The 21,503-nt window shown below is 48.2% G+C and overlaps 1 protein-coding gene across 6 annotated transcripts in view; it reads right to left on the bottom strand.

Moving 5' to 3' along the window:
* Positions 1-2,236: 2,236 nt before the first annotated feature.
* PLPP4 (phospholipid phosphatase 4) overlaps positions 2,237-21,503 on the bottom strand; it is a 116,303-nt gene continuing 97,036 nt past the window's right edge. For 5 of the 6 annotated variants that reach the window (XM_032313727.1, XM_032313726.1, XM_032313730.1 and 2 more), the window contains 2 exons: positions 12,468-12,638; positions 2,237-2,784 (listed from right to left, as the gene is read on the bottom strand). In XM_032313727.1, the coding sequence (XP_032169618.1) occupies positions 2,585-2,784; positions 12,468-12,638 (371 nt within the window). In that variant the 3' untranslated portion in view covers positions 2,237-2,584. The remainder of the gene's footprint in view (positions 2,785-12,467; positions 12,639-21,503) is intronic. The other variant, XM_032313731.1, reaches the window with a different exon arrangement.

The raw sequence follows: 21,503 nt of genomic DNA, 5'->3' as shown, positions 1-21,503 counted from the left end.
TTTAACCCACTGAGCCATCCAGGCGCCCCACCAGTTTCTTTTTATAATATTAATAAACTCCTATTGGTCAAGCTATTTTCAACTGGGTTTTTTATTACTTGCATCCTAAAGCATCTTAGTGGAAATAGCAATCTGATGTAAAACCAAGAATTTCTACATGAGAACGCAGATTCTTGACTTCTCTCGAAAAATCAGAAGATCTGGCAACACTGGGCTTGTCTTCCTACCTGGCAGCAACCCGGAACTAAAGAGAGCCAGTTCCTTTTACCTGGGGTGCATGTGCTTGAGTTGTGCAAGGCTTCCTCCACTCCTGAATCCTGACCTCCTCTCTCAGGTCATTCCTCTGCTAGTCCCTGCAGGAGTCTGACCTGTGACCGCTGGTCTCTGAATTGATCTGAGCAGGTTTACTCATTGGAGGAAGAAACATCTCAGGGACCACAGCTTCAGGGTGGAATCTTTTGGCAACACTGTGTCGCCTGCTTTGCCCGTGAGCCTGCATTAGGAGCCCTTCATGTCCAGAAGAGACTGGGGCAGACAGAAATGCCTCATTCGTGCACTACGGTGTTACTGAGCCTTCACGTTCAAAGAGCATGAAATTAACATATACGGATTCACAAAATCACCCTTCTGTGAACGGACACAGTGATAATCTGTGCAGAGCTTCATGCTATCACATCCTCTGTCACTTTATAATTTAATGAAAGCTTTGACATGGCCCATCAGAGAAATTTCCATTCAATTTTTAGCATTAATAATGCTCTGTTCTTCATTACTTTTCAGAATACTTCCATTGATCTGTAAATATAAGTATTTATATTAAATTTACATTACATTACGTGGCCCAGGATTTTAAGTCCTCAGTGTGAAGTGTAACTCTTCTTACCTTCCTCCTGCTTACTAAGTAGAACTTTGGTAAGTATAGAATCAAATAAGTATTTGACTTACATCAGGTAGTTTTGATTTTGTGTGTGTGTGTGTGTTTTAAACAGTAGCAAAGGCTCCTTTTCCTGCATTTTCATTTTCAACTATTTTTGAAAATTATAAACATTTAGTTGAATCAGACTATTTAATTTTCTAATATTATATGAACTTGAGCTCTGGATTTCAAATCATGTCTTATAAATGGCTATGATTAAGCTCTTTAAGTATATCACATCTGTTTTCGAAGATGTTTATGGGTGTAGCTGCTGTAATTTTTCGAAATCAAAAGTGTGACTTCAGATGAAAGCCAACTCAAGCCCTCTGTTCCCCCACCCCACAAGGGGAGGGTCTCCCCACAGCCCTGTGCTGAGCCCAGTTTGGAAGGACTGCAGCTGGAGAGGGCCACACAGGGGCTCGCTTCGCACCGTGGTGTGTGCACTCTAGGCCTGAGCTTGCAGTGTAGACAGCTGATCAGAACATCCTGGTGGTTCTCACTGGCACCCCCAGCCCAGAGCTGTCCAGGCAACAATCTATCTGTACAGCCACATGAGTCTTTCCAGAGACAGTCTGTGGCAGCAACTGCTGCCTTAGTCCTTAGTCATCAAAGTTGTGCCCCTTGGCTGCAGGCCCAGGGACCTGGAGAATCACAGGTGTGTCTGCTCAGAACAGAACGAAGGGAAGGCTCACTGCCTTGGAAAGAACAAACTGGCCCAGGAGCAGCAGGCTGTGCTCTCACACTGATGAGGGTTCTCGACAGGCTGAGCTAGAACAGGGCATTCCTGATTCTGTTCCTGTACTTCCTACAAGAACCTGGCTACCGTGCTGAAATGCCACTGGCCGGACTGGAGTGGGAAGGTGCCACTTTCTGAGGAAGACCTCTAGCAGAGCCCTGCAAAACTCAGGTCCTAGAGGGAAAAACTCCTCCCCGGAGGCCACCTCTTACTGCCAGAGGTCACCTAGCCACTCCCTGCGAAGGCTCCAGAGCCCCCCGGCCCTCAGAAAACCCGCAGTGACCTCCTCTCCATCCTGGCCTCAGGCCCCTTTGTTTTCCCTGCATTTGCTGACAGCCTCTGTGTGAACTCATTCGTCTCATTTCCTTCTGAATTCCAGGATTCAAAGGCTCTGGAAATACCAGGCAGGAGCCTCAAACTTCAGCTCCATTTCGGGAGCCTATGCCCTGGTAAGCTGACTTTCCAGAAAGATTCCAAAGCTTGGCACCCAAAATGACCCACAGCCAGACCTGGACCCGCTCCCCACCCCAGCCTCGGCGTCTCCGAATGACTTTGGCTGCCCTGGCCAGCCCACACCGTGTCTTCCAAGTGGGAGGTTTTATTAGGTTTTACGACCATGAAAACACAGGACGGTGGCGGTTACAGCGAACATTTCAGATAAAGGACCGGACCGCGTCGCACCCGCCCTGTCCCCGCGGCTTCCTTCCCTAGGTCTCTCACAGATTCTCCCTGCGTCCTCCCTTTGCAAATTCGGGAAAGTTGAGACGACACATTTAAAGTAGCAGGAATACCACCAGCAAAATGGAAACAGAAGGAAAACTTGGAGAAACAACGGATGAGAAACACGCTACAGAAAAACCTCTTCTACTGCGTTAGGGTGCGGGGCGGGAGAGCGTGCCCCGGGCTCAGCGTCCGTCCCCTGGAGACCCTGGTCATACGGGGCCTTCGGTGATGCCCTCCAGAGGCATGCTGGGCGCACTGTCAGCGGTGGGCCGCTCGTCCTTCTTCAGCGACGTCGGGACCCGGAGGCTGACGTAGGGTTTGTGACAAGCTGTGTTGGCCAGAGGGGGGTAGTGCTGTCTGTAGCAAATGTAGGCAAAAATGAGGCCAATGACTCCACCGACAAACGAATCTAGGCAGAAAGAGCAAAACAGGAGAAAAGTGTTATGACGCATTCAAATGTGGCCCGTTGCGTTTTCCAGAAAGCCCTCTGCTCACCTGCTGCCGTGAGTGGCTTGCTTGCTGGACCCCTTGAGAGACTAAAACAAAGAGAAACCACGCTGGAGGTTTAGATCTTGGTGGCCTCTGCAGATCTTTCTATTTCAAGGACATAAAGATTCCTTGAAAATGCTTCCTTGATTTGCTCTTAGGTCTTTAATATGGACCCAAACATCCCATGAACTCAGATTTGCATTCTTGGATGTTAAAACCACTTCTAGGTTCTGGAAGAAGTCCAGCCATGTCTATAGGATTGAGACACCCCGGTGGGGGGCTGTGCTTTCCTATCCTTCAGCAAGTTCCTGCTGGAGGCCAGCACTGCTGGAGAGTACGGAAACCCACTGGGCGTGCGGTCTCTGCCTTGCGGTCAGTGATTTCTCAGGGAAGAAATACACTTCGGAGTCGCAAACGTCAGCATTTTATGGCGCACCAGGCCTGGCAACTCAGCATGTCTGCTGTGAGAATCCCAGTCCCTCCAGCATCTCATCATGTTGGGGGATCAAGAGGGTCGGGGAGGTGGAGGCAGGAGGGGGCATCTGCAGCCAGAACAGGCCCCTCCACAGCGGGGCAGTGGGGGGCAGCCCCTTGCCCAAGCAGGCATTCGGCTGATGCCTAACAGAGACCGCATCGGAGCAGTCCACGCCAGCAACCCTCACTTCCTGTGTGTGGATGTGCACGTGTTGCCACTTTAAACTGTGTCTGTGGGCTATTCTTGCCAGAAAGACCCTAGCACACTGGAAAACCTTCCCTAACAAAAGAAACTGGGGACTCCTTCGAAGATTTCTGCCAGGATGAACTCTCATTCTCCATTTGGGGTTTCTGCTTCCACATTTTTAATCTTGTTGGGCTGCACACACCTCTTAGAGGCAAATAGCATCATGGATTCCTGAGTGAGGTCACAAGGCATAATTTTTCTTTTTTTAAATTTTATTTTATTTAAATCCAATTAATTAACACATAGCATATTACTAGTTTCAGAGGTGGAGCTCAGGGGTTCATCGGGCGCATATAACACCCAGCGCTCATTCCATCAAGGGCCCTCCTGAGTCCCCATCCCCCCCAGCCCCTCCCCTCCAGCAGCCCTGCTTGTTTCCTAGAGTTAAGAGTCTCTTATAGTTTGTCTCCCTTTCTGATTTCATATGATTTCACTCATATGTGGAATTTAAGAAACAAAACAGATCATGGGGAAGGGAGGGAAAAATAAAATTAAGACAAGGCATAATCAACAGGATTATACCAAGTTCCTCAAAAGGAGAAGCTCTTCACAGCGCCTGTGGCCAGCAGCCTATAAAAATATGCCAGGACTCCAGGGTCTGAGGTCGGAGAGTTCCACTGCTGTTTTGATCTTTCTCTAACACCAGGGAGCAGCCGCATGGGGCAGTGATTTCTTATTCGAGTCTGCAGTGACCCACGGCACCTGCATTTGAGTCACCGACTTACTGAGCAGACCAAAGAGCAAAGCCTACAAATAATGTCATTCGGCTGGCAAGTTTCTGGGGTAGGGCATCTCCTTAGGTGCACCACTGGCCATGGGACATAGAATCATCCGGAGCGAATGTTCTCCAGGCTTACTGGTGGAGCAGCACGCAAGGGCGGGGTGAGGGCCGCCCACGCTGCTTTCCCAGTGAACGGGAAGAGGGGGACGTGGTATCACAGGTCCACCGGAGTCACCAGAAATAACAAGAGCAACACAAGGTCCAGGCAAGCTGCCTTCTCGGCTGGGTCATGCGGCACTTTGTTTATTACAAAGGTGGTGAACGAGATCCAAAAACTCACTTCCTTTAGGAGGGAGATGGTCATCAAGTGCCTCAAGTGGGCCACTGTTATGATGATGAAATCACTTTCACATCCTGTCCAGCCTGTGCTAACAGAAAAGCAGGCAGGGGACAGGCAGGACGTTATTATGGGAAAAACAGCTTGGGATTGACTTTACCCTACGTATGGCAGCATGGGACTGGAGCGTTCAAAAGGGGAATCAATGAATCTCGGCGTCCCTGAAGAACAAGATGCCGGTCTCCTTACTCAGCATCAGTGCTATTCCATTCCTCCCACGTCTGTGTTCCACATGGGTATCGGGTGTCCGGTGCGATGTCTGGTCCTCAGGCATGAGGCTGAACAACACAGACACCTCACAGTCCGAAGGGGCCAGATGGACCTTGACTAGTGACAAGCTTATCCGTGAGCCACAGCCATGATACACATCTCGAAGGAGAAGCGTGGGTCTGTGAGAACACACAGAGGAACAGCCCAGGCTAGTCCCGTCGGACTAGGTGAGTTTCATGGAGGGCACTGCCCCCTGCCCCCCAGGCCAGGCCTGCAGGATGGCAGGCGTGAGCCAGGAGAAGTGAAAAGTGGAGACAGCAAGCATGCCTACAGTCTTCCGGGCAGAGGACAGAAGGAAGGGGCTTGGCAAATTTGGGAAACAGAAGGACCGACCATCTTTTACAAAGGTCTGGTGTCTTTATCATTCCGTAGTACAGAAGTTGGCCATCAGGTAGTCCGTGTACCCTCAAGCATGGACCAGGGACCCCGCTGGCTTTCTGGGAGACTGTGCACAGTTCTTAACCTACACCTACCACTCAGGGCTCACTTCCCCTTGATGGCCTCCCTTGTCTTCGCTTCCCAGAGCCCAGCAGTCATTACTCGGTAAATGTCTGGTGAGCCGGGGCGCGGCGACCCACACTGACGAGATGGAAACCCTAAACCAGCGACATCACCAGCCACAAAAGGCCCCACACTCTGTGATCCCATGTATGTGCAGTGCCCAGAATAAAGAAATCCATGGAGAAAGGAAGAACGGTTAGTGGTTGCCAAGGGCTGGGGTTGGGGTTTCTTTTGGGGTAAAGAACATTTCCTGGAATTAGATAGTGATGATGGTTGCACAGCTCTGAACGTGATGATGGTTGCACAGCTCTGAACATACTAAAAACCACAGAGTTGTGCACTTTAAGAGGGGTGGATTCTAAGTTACGAATTATACCTCAACAAAGGGGGGGGGGCGGGAGACAACACTAGAGGGGCTCCAGTGGTAGTAGAAAGAGGCTTTGCATCAGGCAACGTGAATTTTAATCTTATTTATAAAATGGGCATGACCCCCTCCCCCTTCTCATGAGGTCAAAGGACAAGAGAGGATCCCACTGGGCTTGGCACAAACAAACAGAAAGGCTCTGAAGCTGGGCTGTCAAGTCCCCTGGGGGAACACATCCCTCTCTGTCACCATGGCGACATCCAATATCACTGAGCCACCTTGACTTGGGAACGTGTATGCCTTGGGCTGTATGACCCAGGACACTACAGAAAAAATCAGCTCTGACAAACTCAACAACCCCACATGAGAGTTTCTGTTCCTTTCATTCTACTACTAGTGAAGCTTCCTATTTTTGTGACTTTGAGCTTCTATGAAAGAATTTCCACAGCACAGAGGATAGAAGATCTGGCTGGTGTACCGGGAGCTGGAAGGGCGGCCGCCATGTCTGTCTTTCTCAACACCACACATCGGGGGGAGAATATGTCTGGGACACTGGCACAAGTGACATAATGATGGAATGAAGGCTTCAAGTCACATTTTTTTGTTCATTTTTGAAGGGAAAGAACTTGTAGAGGAAAGGTTAATTTTAATAACACCCCAAATTTAAGAAAACCGGTGTGAAGAAAAAGATGATGCTACTAAGAAAGAAACATGATTTGGTAAGACTCATTCATTCATTCATTCCCTCATTCAACATGTCGACTGGGCACTGTTAGGAGTTGAATTGTGTCTCCCCACCCTGTAAAAAAGATAAATTGAAGTCCTAAGCCCAGTACTTCAGAACGTGGCCTCATCTAAGTACAGATTCTATACGGGGGTCATCAAGTTAAAATGATCCTGTGGGTGGGCTCTCATCTACTGTGACTGGTGTTCTTAAAAAAGGATAAATTTGGACATAGGGACAGACCCCCACAGAAGGAAGATGATGGGAAGAAACTCAAGTTAAACATGGGAGGTCGAGATGGGAATGATGCGCCATAAGGCAGGGAACATCCGGGATTACTAGACGCTGGAGGAAACAGAGAAGGATCTTCTCCCTACAGGTGTCAGAGGAAGTGTGGCCCTTCTCACACCTTGACTTTGAACTTCCAGCCTCTAGAACTGTGAGACCATTTCTATTGTTCTAAGCCACCAGGTCTGGGGATCTTTTTATAGACCCTAAGGAAACGAACACAGGCACCTACTATGTGTCACGACAACAAGAGACAAAAATCCCTGCCCGCATGGAGGCTAGACTCTATTGCAGAGTTTCCCAACTACGCATCGCATGAGCTACCAGCTCCGTGTTGTCCATGGCTGTTTGCACACGACCACAGCCAAATTCTGGAGTCGCAACAGAGACCATCCGGCTCACACAAAGTCCAAGATAGTTACTGTCTGACCCTTTGCAGAAAAAGCCTGCAGACTTCTGTTGTAGTGGATAAGGACAGACAATGATCAACACACCACAAACTATGCGGTTTGTTAGACAGAGATGCGTGAGCAAGATGAGCGTGACAGGGAGCATGGGAAAAGCGCTGTGGTTCCAAGAGCGGTCATCACAAAACGTCCTCACCCAGAAGGGGACACTTGAGCCCAAGCTAGGAGGGGGAAGGGAGCGAGGCTCACCTACAGAGGGAGTCGGATCCTAGAAATACCCCGAACAGAGAACCCACAAGAGACACCAGCGAAAATGAGGGGAAGTAGGGGGAGAAGGATGGGAATGACGTGAAGCCTGGAGGTCATCAGCGAGACTTGTGAGCAGCCAACTTCCCTCTTCCCTGGGGACCGAGCAACAGTGGAAGGCCAGGGCTAACCTGGAGGCCGAGAGGGCAGAGGGTCTGACTCACGCTCCTCTGGCCTGGCCCAAAGCGCCATCCAGTGGGTTCTGAGGGAGGGGGCAGATGACCGGGGGTGGCAGACAGCCTCAGCCCTCCTGTGGGGGACGCCTAGGATAGGAAGGCAGAGGTGGGCAGACTCATAAGGCCAAGAGGCGAGAGGCTCCCAGAGCCTGAGCAACATTCCGCAGGTGATGCTGAACGTGAATACGGATCCTGCCACAGAGGGCAGCCCACCGTGGAGCGAAAATGGGTTGAAATCAGTTCACTCTCCACCGAGAATATCTGTGGGAGAATATCAGTGTTTCTGTTTTACTCAAGGCGGTGGGATCTTGTTAGGAACAGAAATATAATTTCAAGGGCTCCTTTGCTTTTCTTTTCTTTTTTTTTTTAATTTAATTTAATTTTTCTTCCCAGTGTTCCAAAATTCATTGTTTATGCACCACACCCAGTGCCAAGGGCTCCTTTTCAAGTCACTTTGTTTAGAAAATCTAGAGACTGCTTCTGACAGACCAAGGAAACACCTGGTCAACAGAGTGTATCCCTCAACTCTGTGTGTGTGTGTGTGTGTGTGTGTGTGTGTGTGTGTGTGTGTGTTTAGCGGGGAAGGGGTAGCAGCCTCTTCCTGGCTCTTTCCAACCACCTCATCTGCAGGGCTGATCATCTCCTGAAGTCTGGTAACTACACAAAAATTCATTTCAAATCACAAACCCTTCACAGCCCAGTCAGGGAAACATGGAGAAGGCAGTGGTAGCCCCCGAACACTTCAGCCCGGACAAATATGCATCTGTGACGGCCACGGATGCTTGCTAACCTCGGGCTGGGTGGGAACAAAGGACCGTTTCCTCCCTTGAGACCCACTTTCCTGTATTACATTCAGAGGAGATGCTCTTTCTTAGAGTGAAACACCACACAAGCACCCAGGGCCGCTTAAACAACATTATGATTCCAGAAACCAGTGTCGGTTGGAAGATTACTCCCAAATGTGGAGTCGCATGAGGAAAGCCTAGATCCAGATACGGGAATTTGAGGGGCAGAGTGAGCTCACGATTATGTCCAGTCACATAACAAACAATACCTTCCTGCCACTCCTATGATTTCTCACTGACTAGAAATCGTAAACCCACAAGCCTATGAGAGTTGAGGCAGAAGTGAGTTCAGTAAGAAGCTCTGCCCTTTCTCTACATTTTTCTCCACACGTTTTTCTCAGCAGGGGAGTTCCGTAAGATTTAACTCTTGAAAACACGTGGCTAATCACAAAGGTCAACCTCTTTTTGAGGTGCTGGGCTTAGCAGTTGGCCTCACCCATGAAACCCTGTAGCTTCCACTTGACCTGAAAGGCAGCATATCACAAAGACATGGAGTCTCTCAGCCATGTACAGCCTCGGGACCCATCCATCTGGCTTTATTTCTGCACAAGTCCTGCTAAATGCTTCACAGGCCTCTTCCTGCCATGGCCTGTGCCCTCCATCTTCTCCACTTAATAAAACGACAGGCTTGTCTGGTTGGAGTGGAGCTGGGAAGGCAGAAAAGATGAGAAGGGTGTCGATAACAGAAAATAACCATAGTAATGGAAAGAGGGAGGCATTCGGGATTGTGGGCTATTTACTGGATAAGAATATATAATCGAGTCATTGGATGTACTTCTATATTAGACACAGTTGTATAAGTCAAAATTGAAATGGAGTCATAAAAACCTCATAATCTTAATGCTGTTAACTAAAGTCTATAATGAGAGGGATTTGGGTTTTGCTGACGCCTACGGGGCTCTGCGTGGATTCCCACCATGACGGGCGGCGCCTGCCCACGGTCACTGGGCTCAGTCTGCGAAGGAAAACAACTTTTTTCTCTCCATCAGGCATCCTGCCTCAAACGCACACCCACGCTGCCCATCCCTTCTCTAAGCTGGAAACCTGGGAGGCCTCCCTGATCACTCCCTTAATGAGTGAATGTTCAATGAATAAAATTCCCCGCTCGTTGGACACCGCTGCTTCTTACCATCAGGGCTTCTCAACCTCAGCAGCAGCCATCCAGGGCCGGGGAGGTCTGTGCTGTGAGGGAGGCACTGTCTTGTACATTGTAAGAGGTTTAGCAGTAAACCTGACCTCTCCCCACCAGGCTCCGGGAGCAACCACTACCACCACCAGCCCCCAGTTGTACAGACCGAAAAGATATCTGCAGATATTACCAAATGTCCCCTGCAGGTACACCCCCTGCTGAGACCACGGGTGTCGACAGCGACAGACGGCCTCATAAAAGGGAATTCAGGTCAAATGAGCCAGACTCATTTCTGAGCCCATTAAAGAGTCCAAGGAAAAGCACGCATGTTCCTCTCCTGGCTGATTCTGGGGTTAAGAACTGAACAGGCGACACCAGTGAACTGGTCTTTGGGCCACACCAATGACCTAGAACACCCCACGTACATTCAGTTTTGCCTGTGGGTGTCTAGTATAGCTCAAGTCTGGCCCTAAACATCACCGAACATAAATTCTCTTGCTCTGCTTTCCTATCAGCCCACAGAGTGTTACTAGTCTCCATCTACTGCTCCAAGCTCCTTTCTGCGTCAGCTGGAGAAGACAGGTCTCAAGCCCTGTTGCTAGCAGGCCTCTAAGGCCCCGGCTGCATCACGAGCCCACCACCTCGGAAAAGCCTGGGACTATGAGTCTTCATCCTTTGTTGATGTACTGGGCCCAGCAAGGTAATGAGGGAAAACCAATCAGGACCACAAGTATTTAAGAGAGGCCGATCTGAGGTCTGAAGTTTTCAGGACAAGTTCTGACTGCCTTGTAAGATGAAGCAGCGCTCTATTCAAGGATGAAACCCTTCATCGTTTCACAGATACAAAGTGCCCGATCAAAGCGCAAACTGGGGACTCACGGCTTACAAACAGACCACATTCCAAAATCACGTCTGCCTCTAAATCAGTTGTTGGGGAAACACAACCCATCATTCTCCAGAAACAATGCAGGAAGCAACAACACCACCAATTTGCGTTTGTGTAGTATGTTTTTGCTCACAAGATACATTCGGATCCATGATTTCATTCGGTCTGTAAAGAAGCATGTGAAGTACTGGGGGGTGATTGTTCCCAAGCTCAGAAGAAACTTCAGCTCCAAGGGATAAATAAAAAGGCGTCCATAAGACATCAGCCAGCCCATCCTGTTCTTCATGGAGAGATGCCCTCATCATCTGGGCAATAATGATTCTGTTGGAAACCAGTGCCGGGCGCGGTGGGTAGGCCTTGGGGCTGCTGGCTTGGCGACTCTGCCCCTGCCGCCCTCCTCTGCTGGAGCTTTGTGTCATCTGGAGCTCCGTCCGAGTCGTGGTTCAAAGCAGATCGCAAGGGAGGGCACAGGGCTCAGCCATATGGCTTCTAGTGACTGCCCGCCTCAGGAGGGCCTCAAGACCCTGATCCCTACTTGACCCATCCACCTACGGAGACCATGCATCAGTCTCTCTCCTTACCCTGAAGCCTTGGCTCTTAGCTCAAAGCTGCTGCTAGAAGGGAGCCCAGAGCACGAGCTCCAGGAAGCTGGAGAGTGGAGCTGAGGCCAGGGAAGGAGCAGGAGAAGCTGCAGAAGAACCAGGAGGAGTGGGAGGCCCCAGGAAAGATGGGGAGATGATGTCCCCAGCTAGAAGCGCCCCTCACCTCTGGCCTCATCTGCTGCATCACCACCCCTGGAGTAAATCGCTGGGAAGAGGCCAGAAGTGTGCGGGAACACAAGGCAGCTGGCTGCCGAGACAGGAAAGGCGGAGGAGGAGAACCGCCTGCGGGCAGCAGGAAATGGCCAGGGAGAGGACGGGCAGACCACAGGCTGATGGGGAAAGTCATTCAGATCGCGGGAAACTGGATTTGGCACATGTATAATTCAGTCTGTTGGCTTAAAGTCGACACACTGGAGCTCTTCCCCACTCAGCTCTTCCCCACTCAGAATTCACCAGAAATAACCGACTTGCATGTTAATGCAGACGCCTGGCCACCGCTCCAGACCCACCCCCGGAGCTGGCTTCCTGTGTCAGGGTGGCCTGGTCAAGGTGACCTGAGGCTCGCCCTGTGGGGAACGTGGCCCTCCATCCTGCGCTGCTGGGGGCACGGAGTCCCATGGCCGTCCCCTCTGGCCCTGCTCCCTGCTTGCCATGGCAGGTGCTGGAGACGGTCAGCTGGCTGTGAGCCGCAGCTCATCTGCTGGGGGACAGGGCGTGCTGCAGTGTTTTCCAGCCCCGCATTTGTTGGTTGTTACTTTCCCTTGTCTCCGATATTCCAGGAGTCACGTACAGGTAAAACTCACAACGGTCTCATAGCAGCGGCTCAGAATGCCACTGGCATTGATCCCTGGGCTGGACCCGTCCTTTGGAAGTGCATCTGTGGTGAGAGATACGTTCTTGCATGACAGATGTGAGATGTGAGAGGAGCCAAAAACCACTTGGCACCAAGTCTAAAGACTGAGGCAAGTGATGGAGCAGGGTGATCACGGTTGGGTCTGAGGCCCAGGGTCTGCCTTCCTGCTGGAACCTGGGCACAGAGGGGAAAAAAGGGGCTTTCGTGCTACCTCCAGTAAGGGCAGTATGGAGGTCAGAGCTCACATGAACAGGCAGGTTTTCTCTAAAACTGTATCTGTGGTTATTTCAACCTACACTGGTCTGACAGTGGGCAGCTGGTTCTCCCTGAATGGGTACCTTTCTACACCCCTCCCTTCAGGAGAGTGTCAGACGACACCATGAGGACTAGGCAGGCCCTGGGCAGGGACTCACCTTGCCAGTGATGCTTGTAGTCACACATACGGGACAGGGCAATCATCATGGCGCAGTACAGGGGCAAGATGGCGGCACAGAGCCGCCAGCTCTTCCCCCGCCCACTCTCGGTGAAGCAGTGCAGCTTGCCAGCCAAGTAGAACGTCGTGAAGCCCAGGCCAGAAAAGGCAACTGCCAAAGAGAAACAGCAGGTGTTACACTAGCAGGTGGTAAGCGACAGGGACACAGCACGTCCTGGGCATCCTGTCCACCATCTTGCACACCCCAGGGCCAAGGCATACTGGCACCAGGCACGGTCTAGGCAATCTGTGCTCTTGCTAGAACCACGCTGGTATGAAACTTTTAACAATGAGAATGACCTTCCAGGCTTGTGTCTGATCAAAATCTATTCTATTTCATTCATTCATTCATTCATTCATTCACTCAACAATGATTTAATGGGTAGCTACTGTGCATTAGACAGACACTGCTCTAGGTGGGGGAATATCAAAGTGTGTCCAATGCTCTTTCTGTGTCAAGGGTGTCAAGGTCTGGTTGAAAGACACAGCCATGTGTAGAGAGGATTTCAATATAATGTGTTGGGTTCTATAAGAAAAAAGTGTGCACAGAATATAAGACTGTGATGACTCCTTAGATTTGAAGAGTGAGGGAAAGGGAGAGATTTGGGGCTTGGTGGTGCTCAGTAAGATGGGTTCAGCACAACTATGGAGCAGTGAGTTTGATGGAGAGGTTGGCATTGACGAATGCCTTGTTTTCTTCTAAAAACTATGGCTATTGATTTTTAGAATTGTAAAGACAACTCATGACTACACTAAATCTGTTTTTGAAAGTGTAGAGATCGGGTGTAGCTTGTGTAATTCCAAGACTTCTTACCCAGTCAGGTTTAGAACACAGCTGGAACTCAGTGAGATTTAAAGCAAGTGTTGTGCGGGTTTAGTCTTCCGTGGGTTTAGAGTGATCTGCAACCCTGGCCACCCATGGAGTAGGAAGGCGAAAACCTAAAAAAACCTAGGAAGCTTTACAAAATCCTCATAGCTTGTCTCGCTGCTGAACATTCTGCAGCTGCCGGTCTGCTGGTCTAAAGCACGTGTGTGAGTGTGAGTGTGTGAGAATGTATGTGTGTGGGAGTGTGTGTGTGTGTTCATGCATAAGTGAGTGTGCACATGTGAATGTGTATAACTGTATATGTGTATGAGTGTGTACGTGTGTATATATTTGAGTACGTGCATGTGTGTCTATGTGAGTATGTGTGTATAGGTGTGAGTGTGTCTGTATGTGTATGTGTGTGGGTATATGTGTATGTTTGAGGGTGTATGTGTGCATGCACGTGAGTGTGTGAGTACACATGAGTTGTATGTGTGAGCGTGTATATGTGCGTGCACATGAATGTGCATGTCTGTCTAAGCAAGCATGTCTGTGTGCATGTGTGTACGTAGGAGCATGTGTGTGCATAAGCATATGTATACGTGAGTGTGTGCGTGTGTGACTATGCATGCGTGTACTCCCCAAGTGCTTCCAGCGCCAGCCAGGGTTGAGCTTTGCACACTCGTAGAAGCCGCAGCCCCTGCCTCCTCTAGACACCAGCCTAATCAAAGCTTTCCTCTTGGAGAGAAAATCCCGCAGAGGGGCAGACTGCTTGGTAATCAGCCCCCACAGGGACCTGGTAAGAACCGTCTTGCAAACACTCTGGATGCCAGGCCACCCGCGGCGTGGAGAGACTGCCGGAGCCCAAGCAGCAGCCTCAGCGTCCCCAAGTTAGGAACGGATAAAGAACATCAGACTGGCCCAGACCTGCGGAGTTAGACTCTGCATCTCGCAGGGTCCACGAGAGACCAGCGGGCACTCTCCAGTCTGCGGGCCTGCCCCAAACACACTCAGCCTCTTATAAGACTCCCCAAGAGGGCACCTTAGGGAAGTAATCCAAAAATATGGACAGCTCTAGAAGATACCGTGGCTGAGTTATTTATAATCAGGGAACAATGGACGATGGGGAATGCAGAGGCACAGAGAAGCAAACTGTGATCTTTCCATTCAGGGGACTGTGACGCACCCAGGAAAACCACAGCTCACACGGTGCGACAGACCATCCTCATGGTACCATGTTAAGGGGAAGGAGCTGGACCTCAAATTGTAGGTTCAAGATAATCCTGGCCACAGCATGTAAAAACGGTTAAACTGTAGCTTTACCAAATGATCTCTGACAATGTATCTTTTTTTTTTTTGAGAGAGAGAGAGAGAGAGAGAACAAGTGGGATTGGGGAGGGCAAGGAGGAGCAAGAAAAATTCTTCAGCAGGCTCCACGCCCAGTGCCGGGCTGGATCCCACGGCCCTGAGATCATGACCTGAGCCTAAATCAAGAGTCAGATGCTTAACTGACGGAGCCACCCAGGTGGCCCCCATAATGTGTCTTCTTAAAAGGGATCCCCCAGGCACAAACATGAGCTTAGGCCAAAGTAAGAATGTTTCCAACAACCAAGTTAAGGTAAGTGAAAGGGGTTGGTTTTTGCTTTTTTTTTTTCCTTTTTAAACAATATTAAATCAGGTTTATCTCAGGAATAAAAATGAAGCACTTAAACATTTTTGAACAATGATTAGCACTTAAATAAACAGCAAAGCAGTGCCCATGCATATTAAATATTCCATTTAAAAGAAGAATATGTAAGGAGCTTCACTGTCCAGGCCTGTTTTACATTTTTGCTACGATGGAAGGTTTTTAAGTGACTTACGGGCACTCAAGAGTGGTCCCCTTTGGCCTCCATCCTAGCAAGCATGATGGGTTCTTAATTTCCCGTCCTTACCCACACGTTGCTCTGCTTCTTCTATCCATTTACACCCTCCTCTGCAGTAGCAGAATGGGAGGGGGAGGCTGGACAGTTGGCTCTGGTGGGTACTGGCCTCATCCTGAATTCTTAAGGGGGAATAATGGAATTCACTCAAACCAGACAGCTTAGCAAGTCTATCTGGCTAATTATGCTGACTGTGGGAGCATAAAAGAACTGTCCTGGGGCTGTGTAGGGTTATGGATGAAAGTCTCCAAGATTTCAATCAGAGAGGCAGCCTTAAGTGTTGCCAAACTGGCATCTCTTGGGAAAAGAAACACAACCAAAAAGAGGACATCCACGAGTACAAGGCCGATGAGGGCAGGAATTTGTCTGCGTCCCCATAAAGCAAATTGATTCGGAGACTTTAGGACAGACAAGTCCTAGCTCAAGTAGCCACCTGAGCCTTGAGGCACAACATGGGCAAGGAAAGGGGCTGCTGAAAACCCTCTAGTTCAAGACCTGGGACAGGTAGCTCAAGGCCAGGCCCTCAGGCTGCACTAGATCACCTCCTGGTCCCCCTGGAACTCGAATTTGACCAGCTTTGGCAGCCACAGGCTGGCACTCATTCTTTGGAGAGCAGGTAAAAGGCACTCTCCCTCATGCCCTGGGACCCACGCCACAGCCCTCCAAAGTGTGGGAGTGTCTGTTGCTTTGAAAAGAAGCAGGGACTCACAGGCATTTTTTATTATTATTAAATTATTTATTTTCAGCATAACAGTATTCATTATTTTTTCACCACACCCAGTGCTCCATGCAATCCGTGCCCTCTATAATACCCACCACCTGGTACCCCAACCTCCCACCCCACCCCCCTTCAAACCCCTCAGATTGATTTTCAGAGTCGATAGTCCCTCATGATTCACCTCCCCTTCCAATTTACCCCAACTCCCTTCTCCTCTCTAACTCCCCATGTCCTCCATGCTTTTTGTTATGCTCCACAAATAAGTGAAACCATATGATAATTGACTCTCTCTGCTTGACTTATTTCACTCAGCATGATCTCAAAAAATGGGCAGAAGATATGAACAGACACTTCTCCAATGAAGACATACAAATGGCTATCAGACACATGAAAAAATGTTTATCACTAGCCATCAGGGAGATTCAAATTAAAACCACATTGAGATACCACCTTACACCAGTTAGAATAGCCAAAATTAGCAAAATAGGAAACAACATGTGTTGGAGGGGATGTGGAGAAAGGGGAACCCTCTTCCACTGTTGGTGGGAATGCAAGTTGGTGCAGCCTCTTTGGAGAACAGTGTGGAGATTCCTCAAGAAATTAAAAATAGAACTTCCCTATGACCCTGCAATTGCACTCCTGGGTATTTACCCCAAAGATACAGATATCGTGAAAAGAAGGGCCATCTGTACCCCAATGTTTATAGCAGCAGTGGCCATGGTCGCCAAACTATGGAAAGAACCAAGATGCCCTTCAATGGACGAATGGATAAGGAAAATGTGGTCCATATACACTATGGAGTATTATGCCTCCATCAGAAAGGATGAATACCCAACTTTTGTAACAACATGGATGGACTCGAAGAGATTATGCTGACTCACAGGCATTTTTAAAGGCTGGGTTCGACTGTCCAGATCCTGCGGGCACCCAGCAGGAGCTGCTTTTCTACATATTCTATTGGGCCTTTGGGCAACACTTTTAAAGCAGCACTTTATGCCTTGACTTTTCTAGATGACACGACAGGCTCCAAATTCATGCTAAACGTCATGCTTGTTACTTTCTCAGTGGCATTCACGGCAGCTGTTGAGCCAGCAAAACGTCCTTTGGCAAAGGGCTTTGGAGGCTCTGTCTTGTGGCCTGGAAGGCACATGGGAGCCACGGACACAATGGGCACTTTGCATTTCTGCTTTCCCGAATGCTGTTCGAATTAGAACTAGCCTCTGCCAAACCTCACTGAATTCATAGGATCCCGCATTTTGTTTTGCCGCCTCCTCCTGGGGCGGGGAGGGCTGGGGGTTTGGGACCAGCCTATAATCTCCCGGGAGCCGTCCAGCTCTCAGATCCTGGGGCTCACTGGGGCTCAGATTCGATTCAACTGGGAGAGAAAGAAAACAGGGAAGTCTTTAAAGAAAGGCTTTCCAAGGCGAGCCAAGCGACACCCTATTCTCTTCTCAAAGAAACATGCACTTGAGACCCTGCAGAGCTGAAAAACCTTTTATGCTCATGTAGAACAGGTGAGACCCAGTTCATTCTGCCGGCCTCTCCCCTTAAACACAGGCAACCCCCCCCCCTTCCAGCATGATTAAGAAATGGAACTGAGAGCAGAGCAGTCAAGGCGACGGACATTTCAGAAGATGGAGATCATAAAATAGGGGAAATGTGTTCCTATTGTGCTAACATCACGAACAACAGAAATATGATTAGAGCACTCCCAAGCAAGTGGGCAAGAGGGTGCTGCGATTCTAGCTGTCCCTAGGACTCCAAACTTGTTCATTTGCTCTCCAAAGTTTGAAACACACACAAGCTCTCACAGTGATCTATGAGGAAGAGCATATGCCCCTTGCTTTCAGAGCCGGTAGCAGGTTGTCTGAACTAGAAACAGCTGATTGTAAATATTTATATGTTGATCTGGCTGTGAAAAGCAAAAATGTTCTTGGAGCCTGTAAACTAGGAAGCAGATGAAGGAGAATGATTTCCCCACCCTGTTTCTGGCACTTTCAGCCACACTCCTGGCACGGTCCTCAATGAGAGGAGATAAGCAAAGCATCGCAATAGAAACTCCTGGCCCAGGACATCTCAAGTCGCCTCCCCTGTACAGGACTCTCTGCCTGCCTGGGGATTCTGAAAGGGAATCACCGGTTCTTCTCCCAGGCTTCATAGACCAATTGCCACAGGTTTATAACTCTCTCTTTGCAAAGAAAGTTCTATTTATGGAGTTAGCTTAGGTGAGATAAATGTGGTTTCCCTCCCCACCCATCCCCCTCACTGACTTTTAAAGCAAGTTGAAGACTTTCGGACCCCAGTGATTGCCAGAAATGAGAAAATTGGCACGCACAAACACAAAGATTTCAAAATAAAATGAGATAAGAATTGGGGGAACAGATTCTGCTTTGCGTGTTGTGTTTTTCACTTTTGCTAATTTTAATGAATTTCCCCAGGCAAACTGATCATTCCTGGCACCATAAGTGGAATTGTACCCTGATGAGGTAATCTGTACAAATTTTCCATTTTATGATGCTCAAACAGCTAGAATTTTCTTCTCCAGGAGGGAGAAAGGCAATACCAGATGGCTGAATAAATCTTAATACTGAAGGGGGTTTTGAGAACATCAGTGCATCTCTGCAAGACCATCCAAAACCAGGACATGGGAACGAGCATGTCTGGTCGGTACCCGGACATTTCTCATCACGGCTCTGTCATGAACTGAATACATGACATCGGGCAAGTCACTTTCCCTCTCTGGGCCACAGTTTGGTCTGTAAATTGAGAGACTGAACCATGGGGGCCACCAAGTCATGCCCATGGAGGTCAGGCAGATAGGGAACAGGAGTAAAGTAAACTGGTATTAGAGGCAATTTTTTGCAGCAGAAAAACCTTTTGGGTCTATCTTTTATTATTCCACTATTGTTAGGCACACAGATAACACTTCACTTTCTGAAAAAAATCAATGGCTCATTTGTGATGGTAAATGATAACTAACACCTGACCCCACGGTGGGACAACAGCTGGGAGTGGGGAGGACTGGGGAGCACCTGCCTATTTAAAGATGCAGCTTTGCCATGTCCAATGCACCTGCATTTAAAAATGCAGCTGGTGTCTGCCACATAGAAATGTGGGCTCTGTGGTCCTAGAAGTTTTGATCTTCTGCAGAGAAGGGAAATCCCAATGTGTGCGGTAAATGTCTCTGTTTTAACATATTAACAGCTCATCAAAAATTAATACAGTGCAGACCAAACGAAGCTTATCTATGAGCCAACACGGCTGGATCTGCGGACTGCCAATTTGACAGGTCACCTGACCCCTGTCTTCCAGTGCCATCTGGTTAAATCCCCCCTGTGCCTGAGCTGAAAATTACAAGTCCATTTGTCCCTGCTCTCTACACTAAAGCAAAGAAGTACTTGAGCGTGGGATGATTTTGTTTAAACCAATAGCAACAGCAAATTAAGTGACACAGGAGATTTGGGACTCAGGAATCCATTCAACAGCAGGGACTACGGACAGTCCCCAACTTAAAAGGGTGCAGCTTACTCTTTTTTTTTTTTTTTTTTACTTTATAATGGTGAGAAAGCAACATGCATTCAAAAGAAACCACACTTCAATTTCTGAATTTTGTCCTTTTCCCATGTTTGTGACATGCGATACAATCCTTTCTCATGATGCTCAGCAACACCGGCTGCAGCCCCTGGTCAGCCCCATAATCCCCAGGGCAAACCACCAGCACACTTACAGTCTTTCTGTTCTTCACTTTCAGATCAGTATTCAATAAGTCACAGGAGATATTCAATACTTGATTATAAAATAAGCTTTGTGTTAGATGTTTTTGCCCAGCTGTATGAGCATGGTCTGGGGGGGGGGGCAGGCTAAGCTATGAAGTGTAGTAGCTTAGGTGTGTTAAATGCATTTCTCAACTTATGGTATTTTCAACTTACCATGGATTTATTGAGGTGTAACCCTATCAGAAGTTGAGGAAAATCTGTATTGTGTGCTGTTGGGGAGTGTGGGCTTTTGAGGTAAACCCGTGTAGACTCAGCTCTGCCACCTAACTCCCATAAAAGCTCACCCTCTTGGGGTCTCAGTTTCCTTATTTGTGCAATAGGGTTACTAGCCCTTGCCTTACAAAGTTATCTTGCAATTTAGTTCATGAGGAATTGTATAATGCTTTGCTTAGTCCTTGGCACCAAGTGATCATTGCCTAACCCATAGCCTTGGTTCCGTAAAGTTCCATTCTGCAAGAAAAACCTTCACAAAGTCTACTCTTATAATCTGCAGTTCTCCAGTTATATAAGTGCATGCTTGTTCTGAGAGAGTTCTAGAGCTAGGTATCAGGCTGATAAAATTCTTCAGCCCCCAAGGCTCTCAGTAGATATAAAATGATCTTAGCCAGTAAAATGAACAGATTTGAAGACTCGGGGAGATGAGTCAGGGGATATATCTTTTTGATCCCACTTTGCAGGATGCCTGAAGCTCTCAGATGAGAGGGTCAGAGAGCCAGGAGGCTGTGTGTGTGCTAAGTGACCCATCACAGAGCTTTTCTCCTAAAACTCCCTAGGAACAAGCTTCATTGTGTCGGAACCTACTTTGATGTTGCTGTGGCCCCTGATGTCTTAATGTGACTAGTTTCTCCTCCATAGTTTTGATGTCATAGTTTCTTAATTCACAGTTCAGCGTACCCAAGATGCTTGTTCTGTTTTCTATGACAAGCTAGACTCATTAATACTCTAAGATATTGGTTAAGAGATTTTTGCTTAAAAAAAAAGATGAATGTAGATTGCTACAAATCCTAAAGAGAATGTGGATCTATAGTGCATCTGTAGCCTAAAACCATTCAGTGGAATTTAAGGAATGACAGCTATTTATTCTGTATAAAATTATCAATAGAAGATCATTAACATCGGATTTCACTACCCAAACAGGGTTAAAATTTCAAGGGTCAATTTTGATGAAACCCACAGAGCAGACTCAGTACCCACAGTGATTTTTTTAAAAAAGATTTTATTTATTTATTAGACAGAGATCACAAGTAGGCAGAGAGGCAGGCAGAGAGGGAGAGGGGGAAGCAGGGTCCCTGCTGGGCAGAGAGCCCGATGCAGGGCTCAATTCCAGGACCCTGAGATCATGAACTGAGCTGAAGGCAGAGGCTCAACCCACTGAGCCACCCAGGCGCCCCACCACAGTGATTTTTAAAAAGTGGCCTGCCTTCTCTCAGTTAAGGAGCAATTAGATTGTTTCTGCTCAGATGAAGGAGGCAAAAAGTCTACTTTTTGGTGAAAGAAAGAGAATTGTCAAAATCCTTAAAATACTTTTAATCTTAAATCAATCAATGATTCTTCTAAAGTTTCTTTTAAGGACAAGAGTTCATCACAATCAATATAATTCAATAGCCCCAAAAGTATCAACTAATTCAACTAGACAAATGAAGGGAAAGGATTTAGGTCCTGATTTACCGTAATAAGCATCTACACATAATTCCTTTCTTTGTTGGGACCTAGATCCCACTAGACCATAACCTCCATGCGGGCAGGAATACTATCT

The sequence above is a fragment of the Mustela erminea genome, chromosome 14, assembly GCF_009829155.1.
Source record: "Mustela erminea isolate mMusErm1 chromosome 14, mMusErm1.Pri, whole genome shotgun sequence".
Lineage (NCBI taxonomy): Eukaryota > Metazoa > Chordata > Mammalia > Carnivora > Mustelidae > Mustela > Mustela erminea.
Note: the sequence above shows the minus strand (reverse complement) of the source record. Positions and strands in the feature narration are given on the sequence as shown.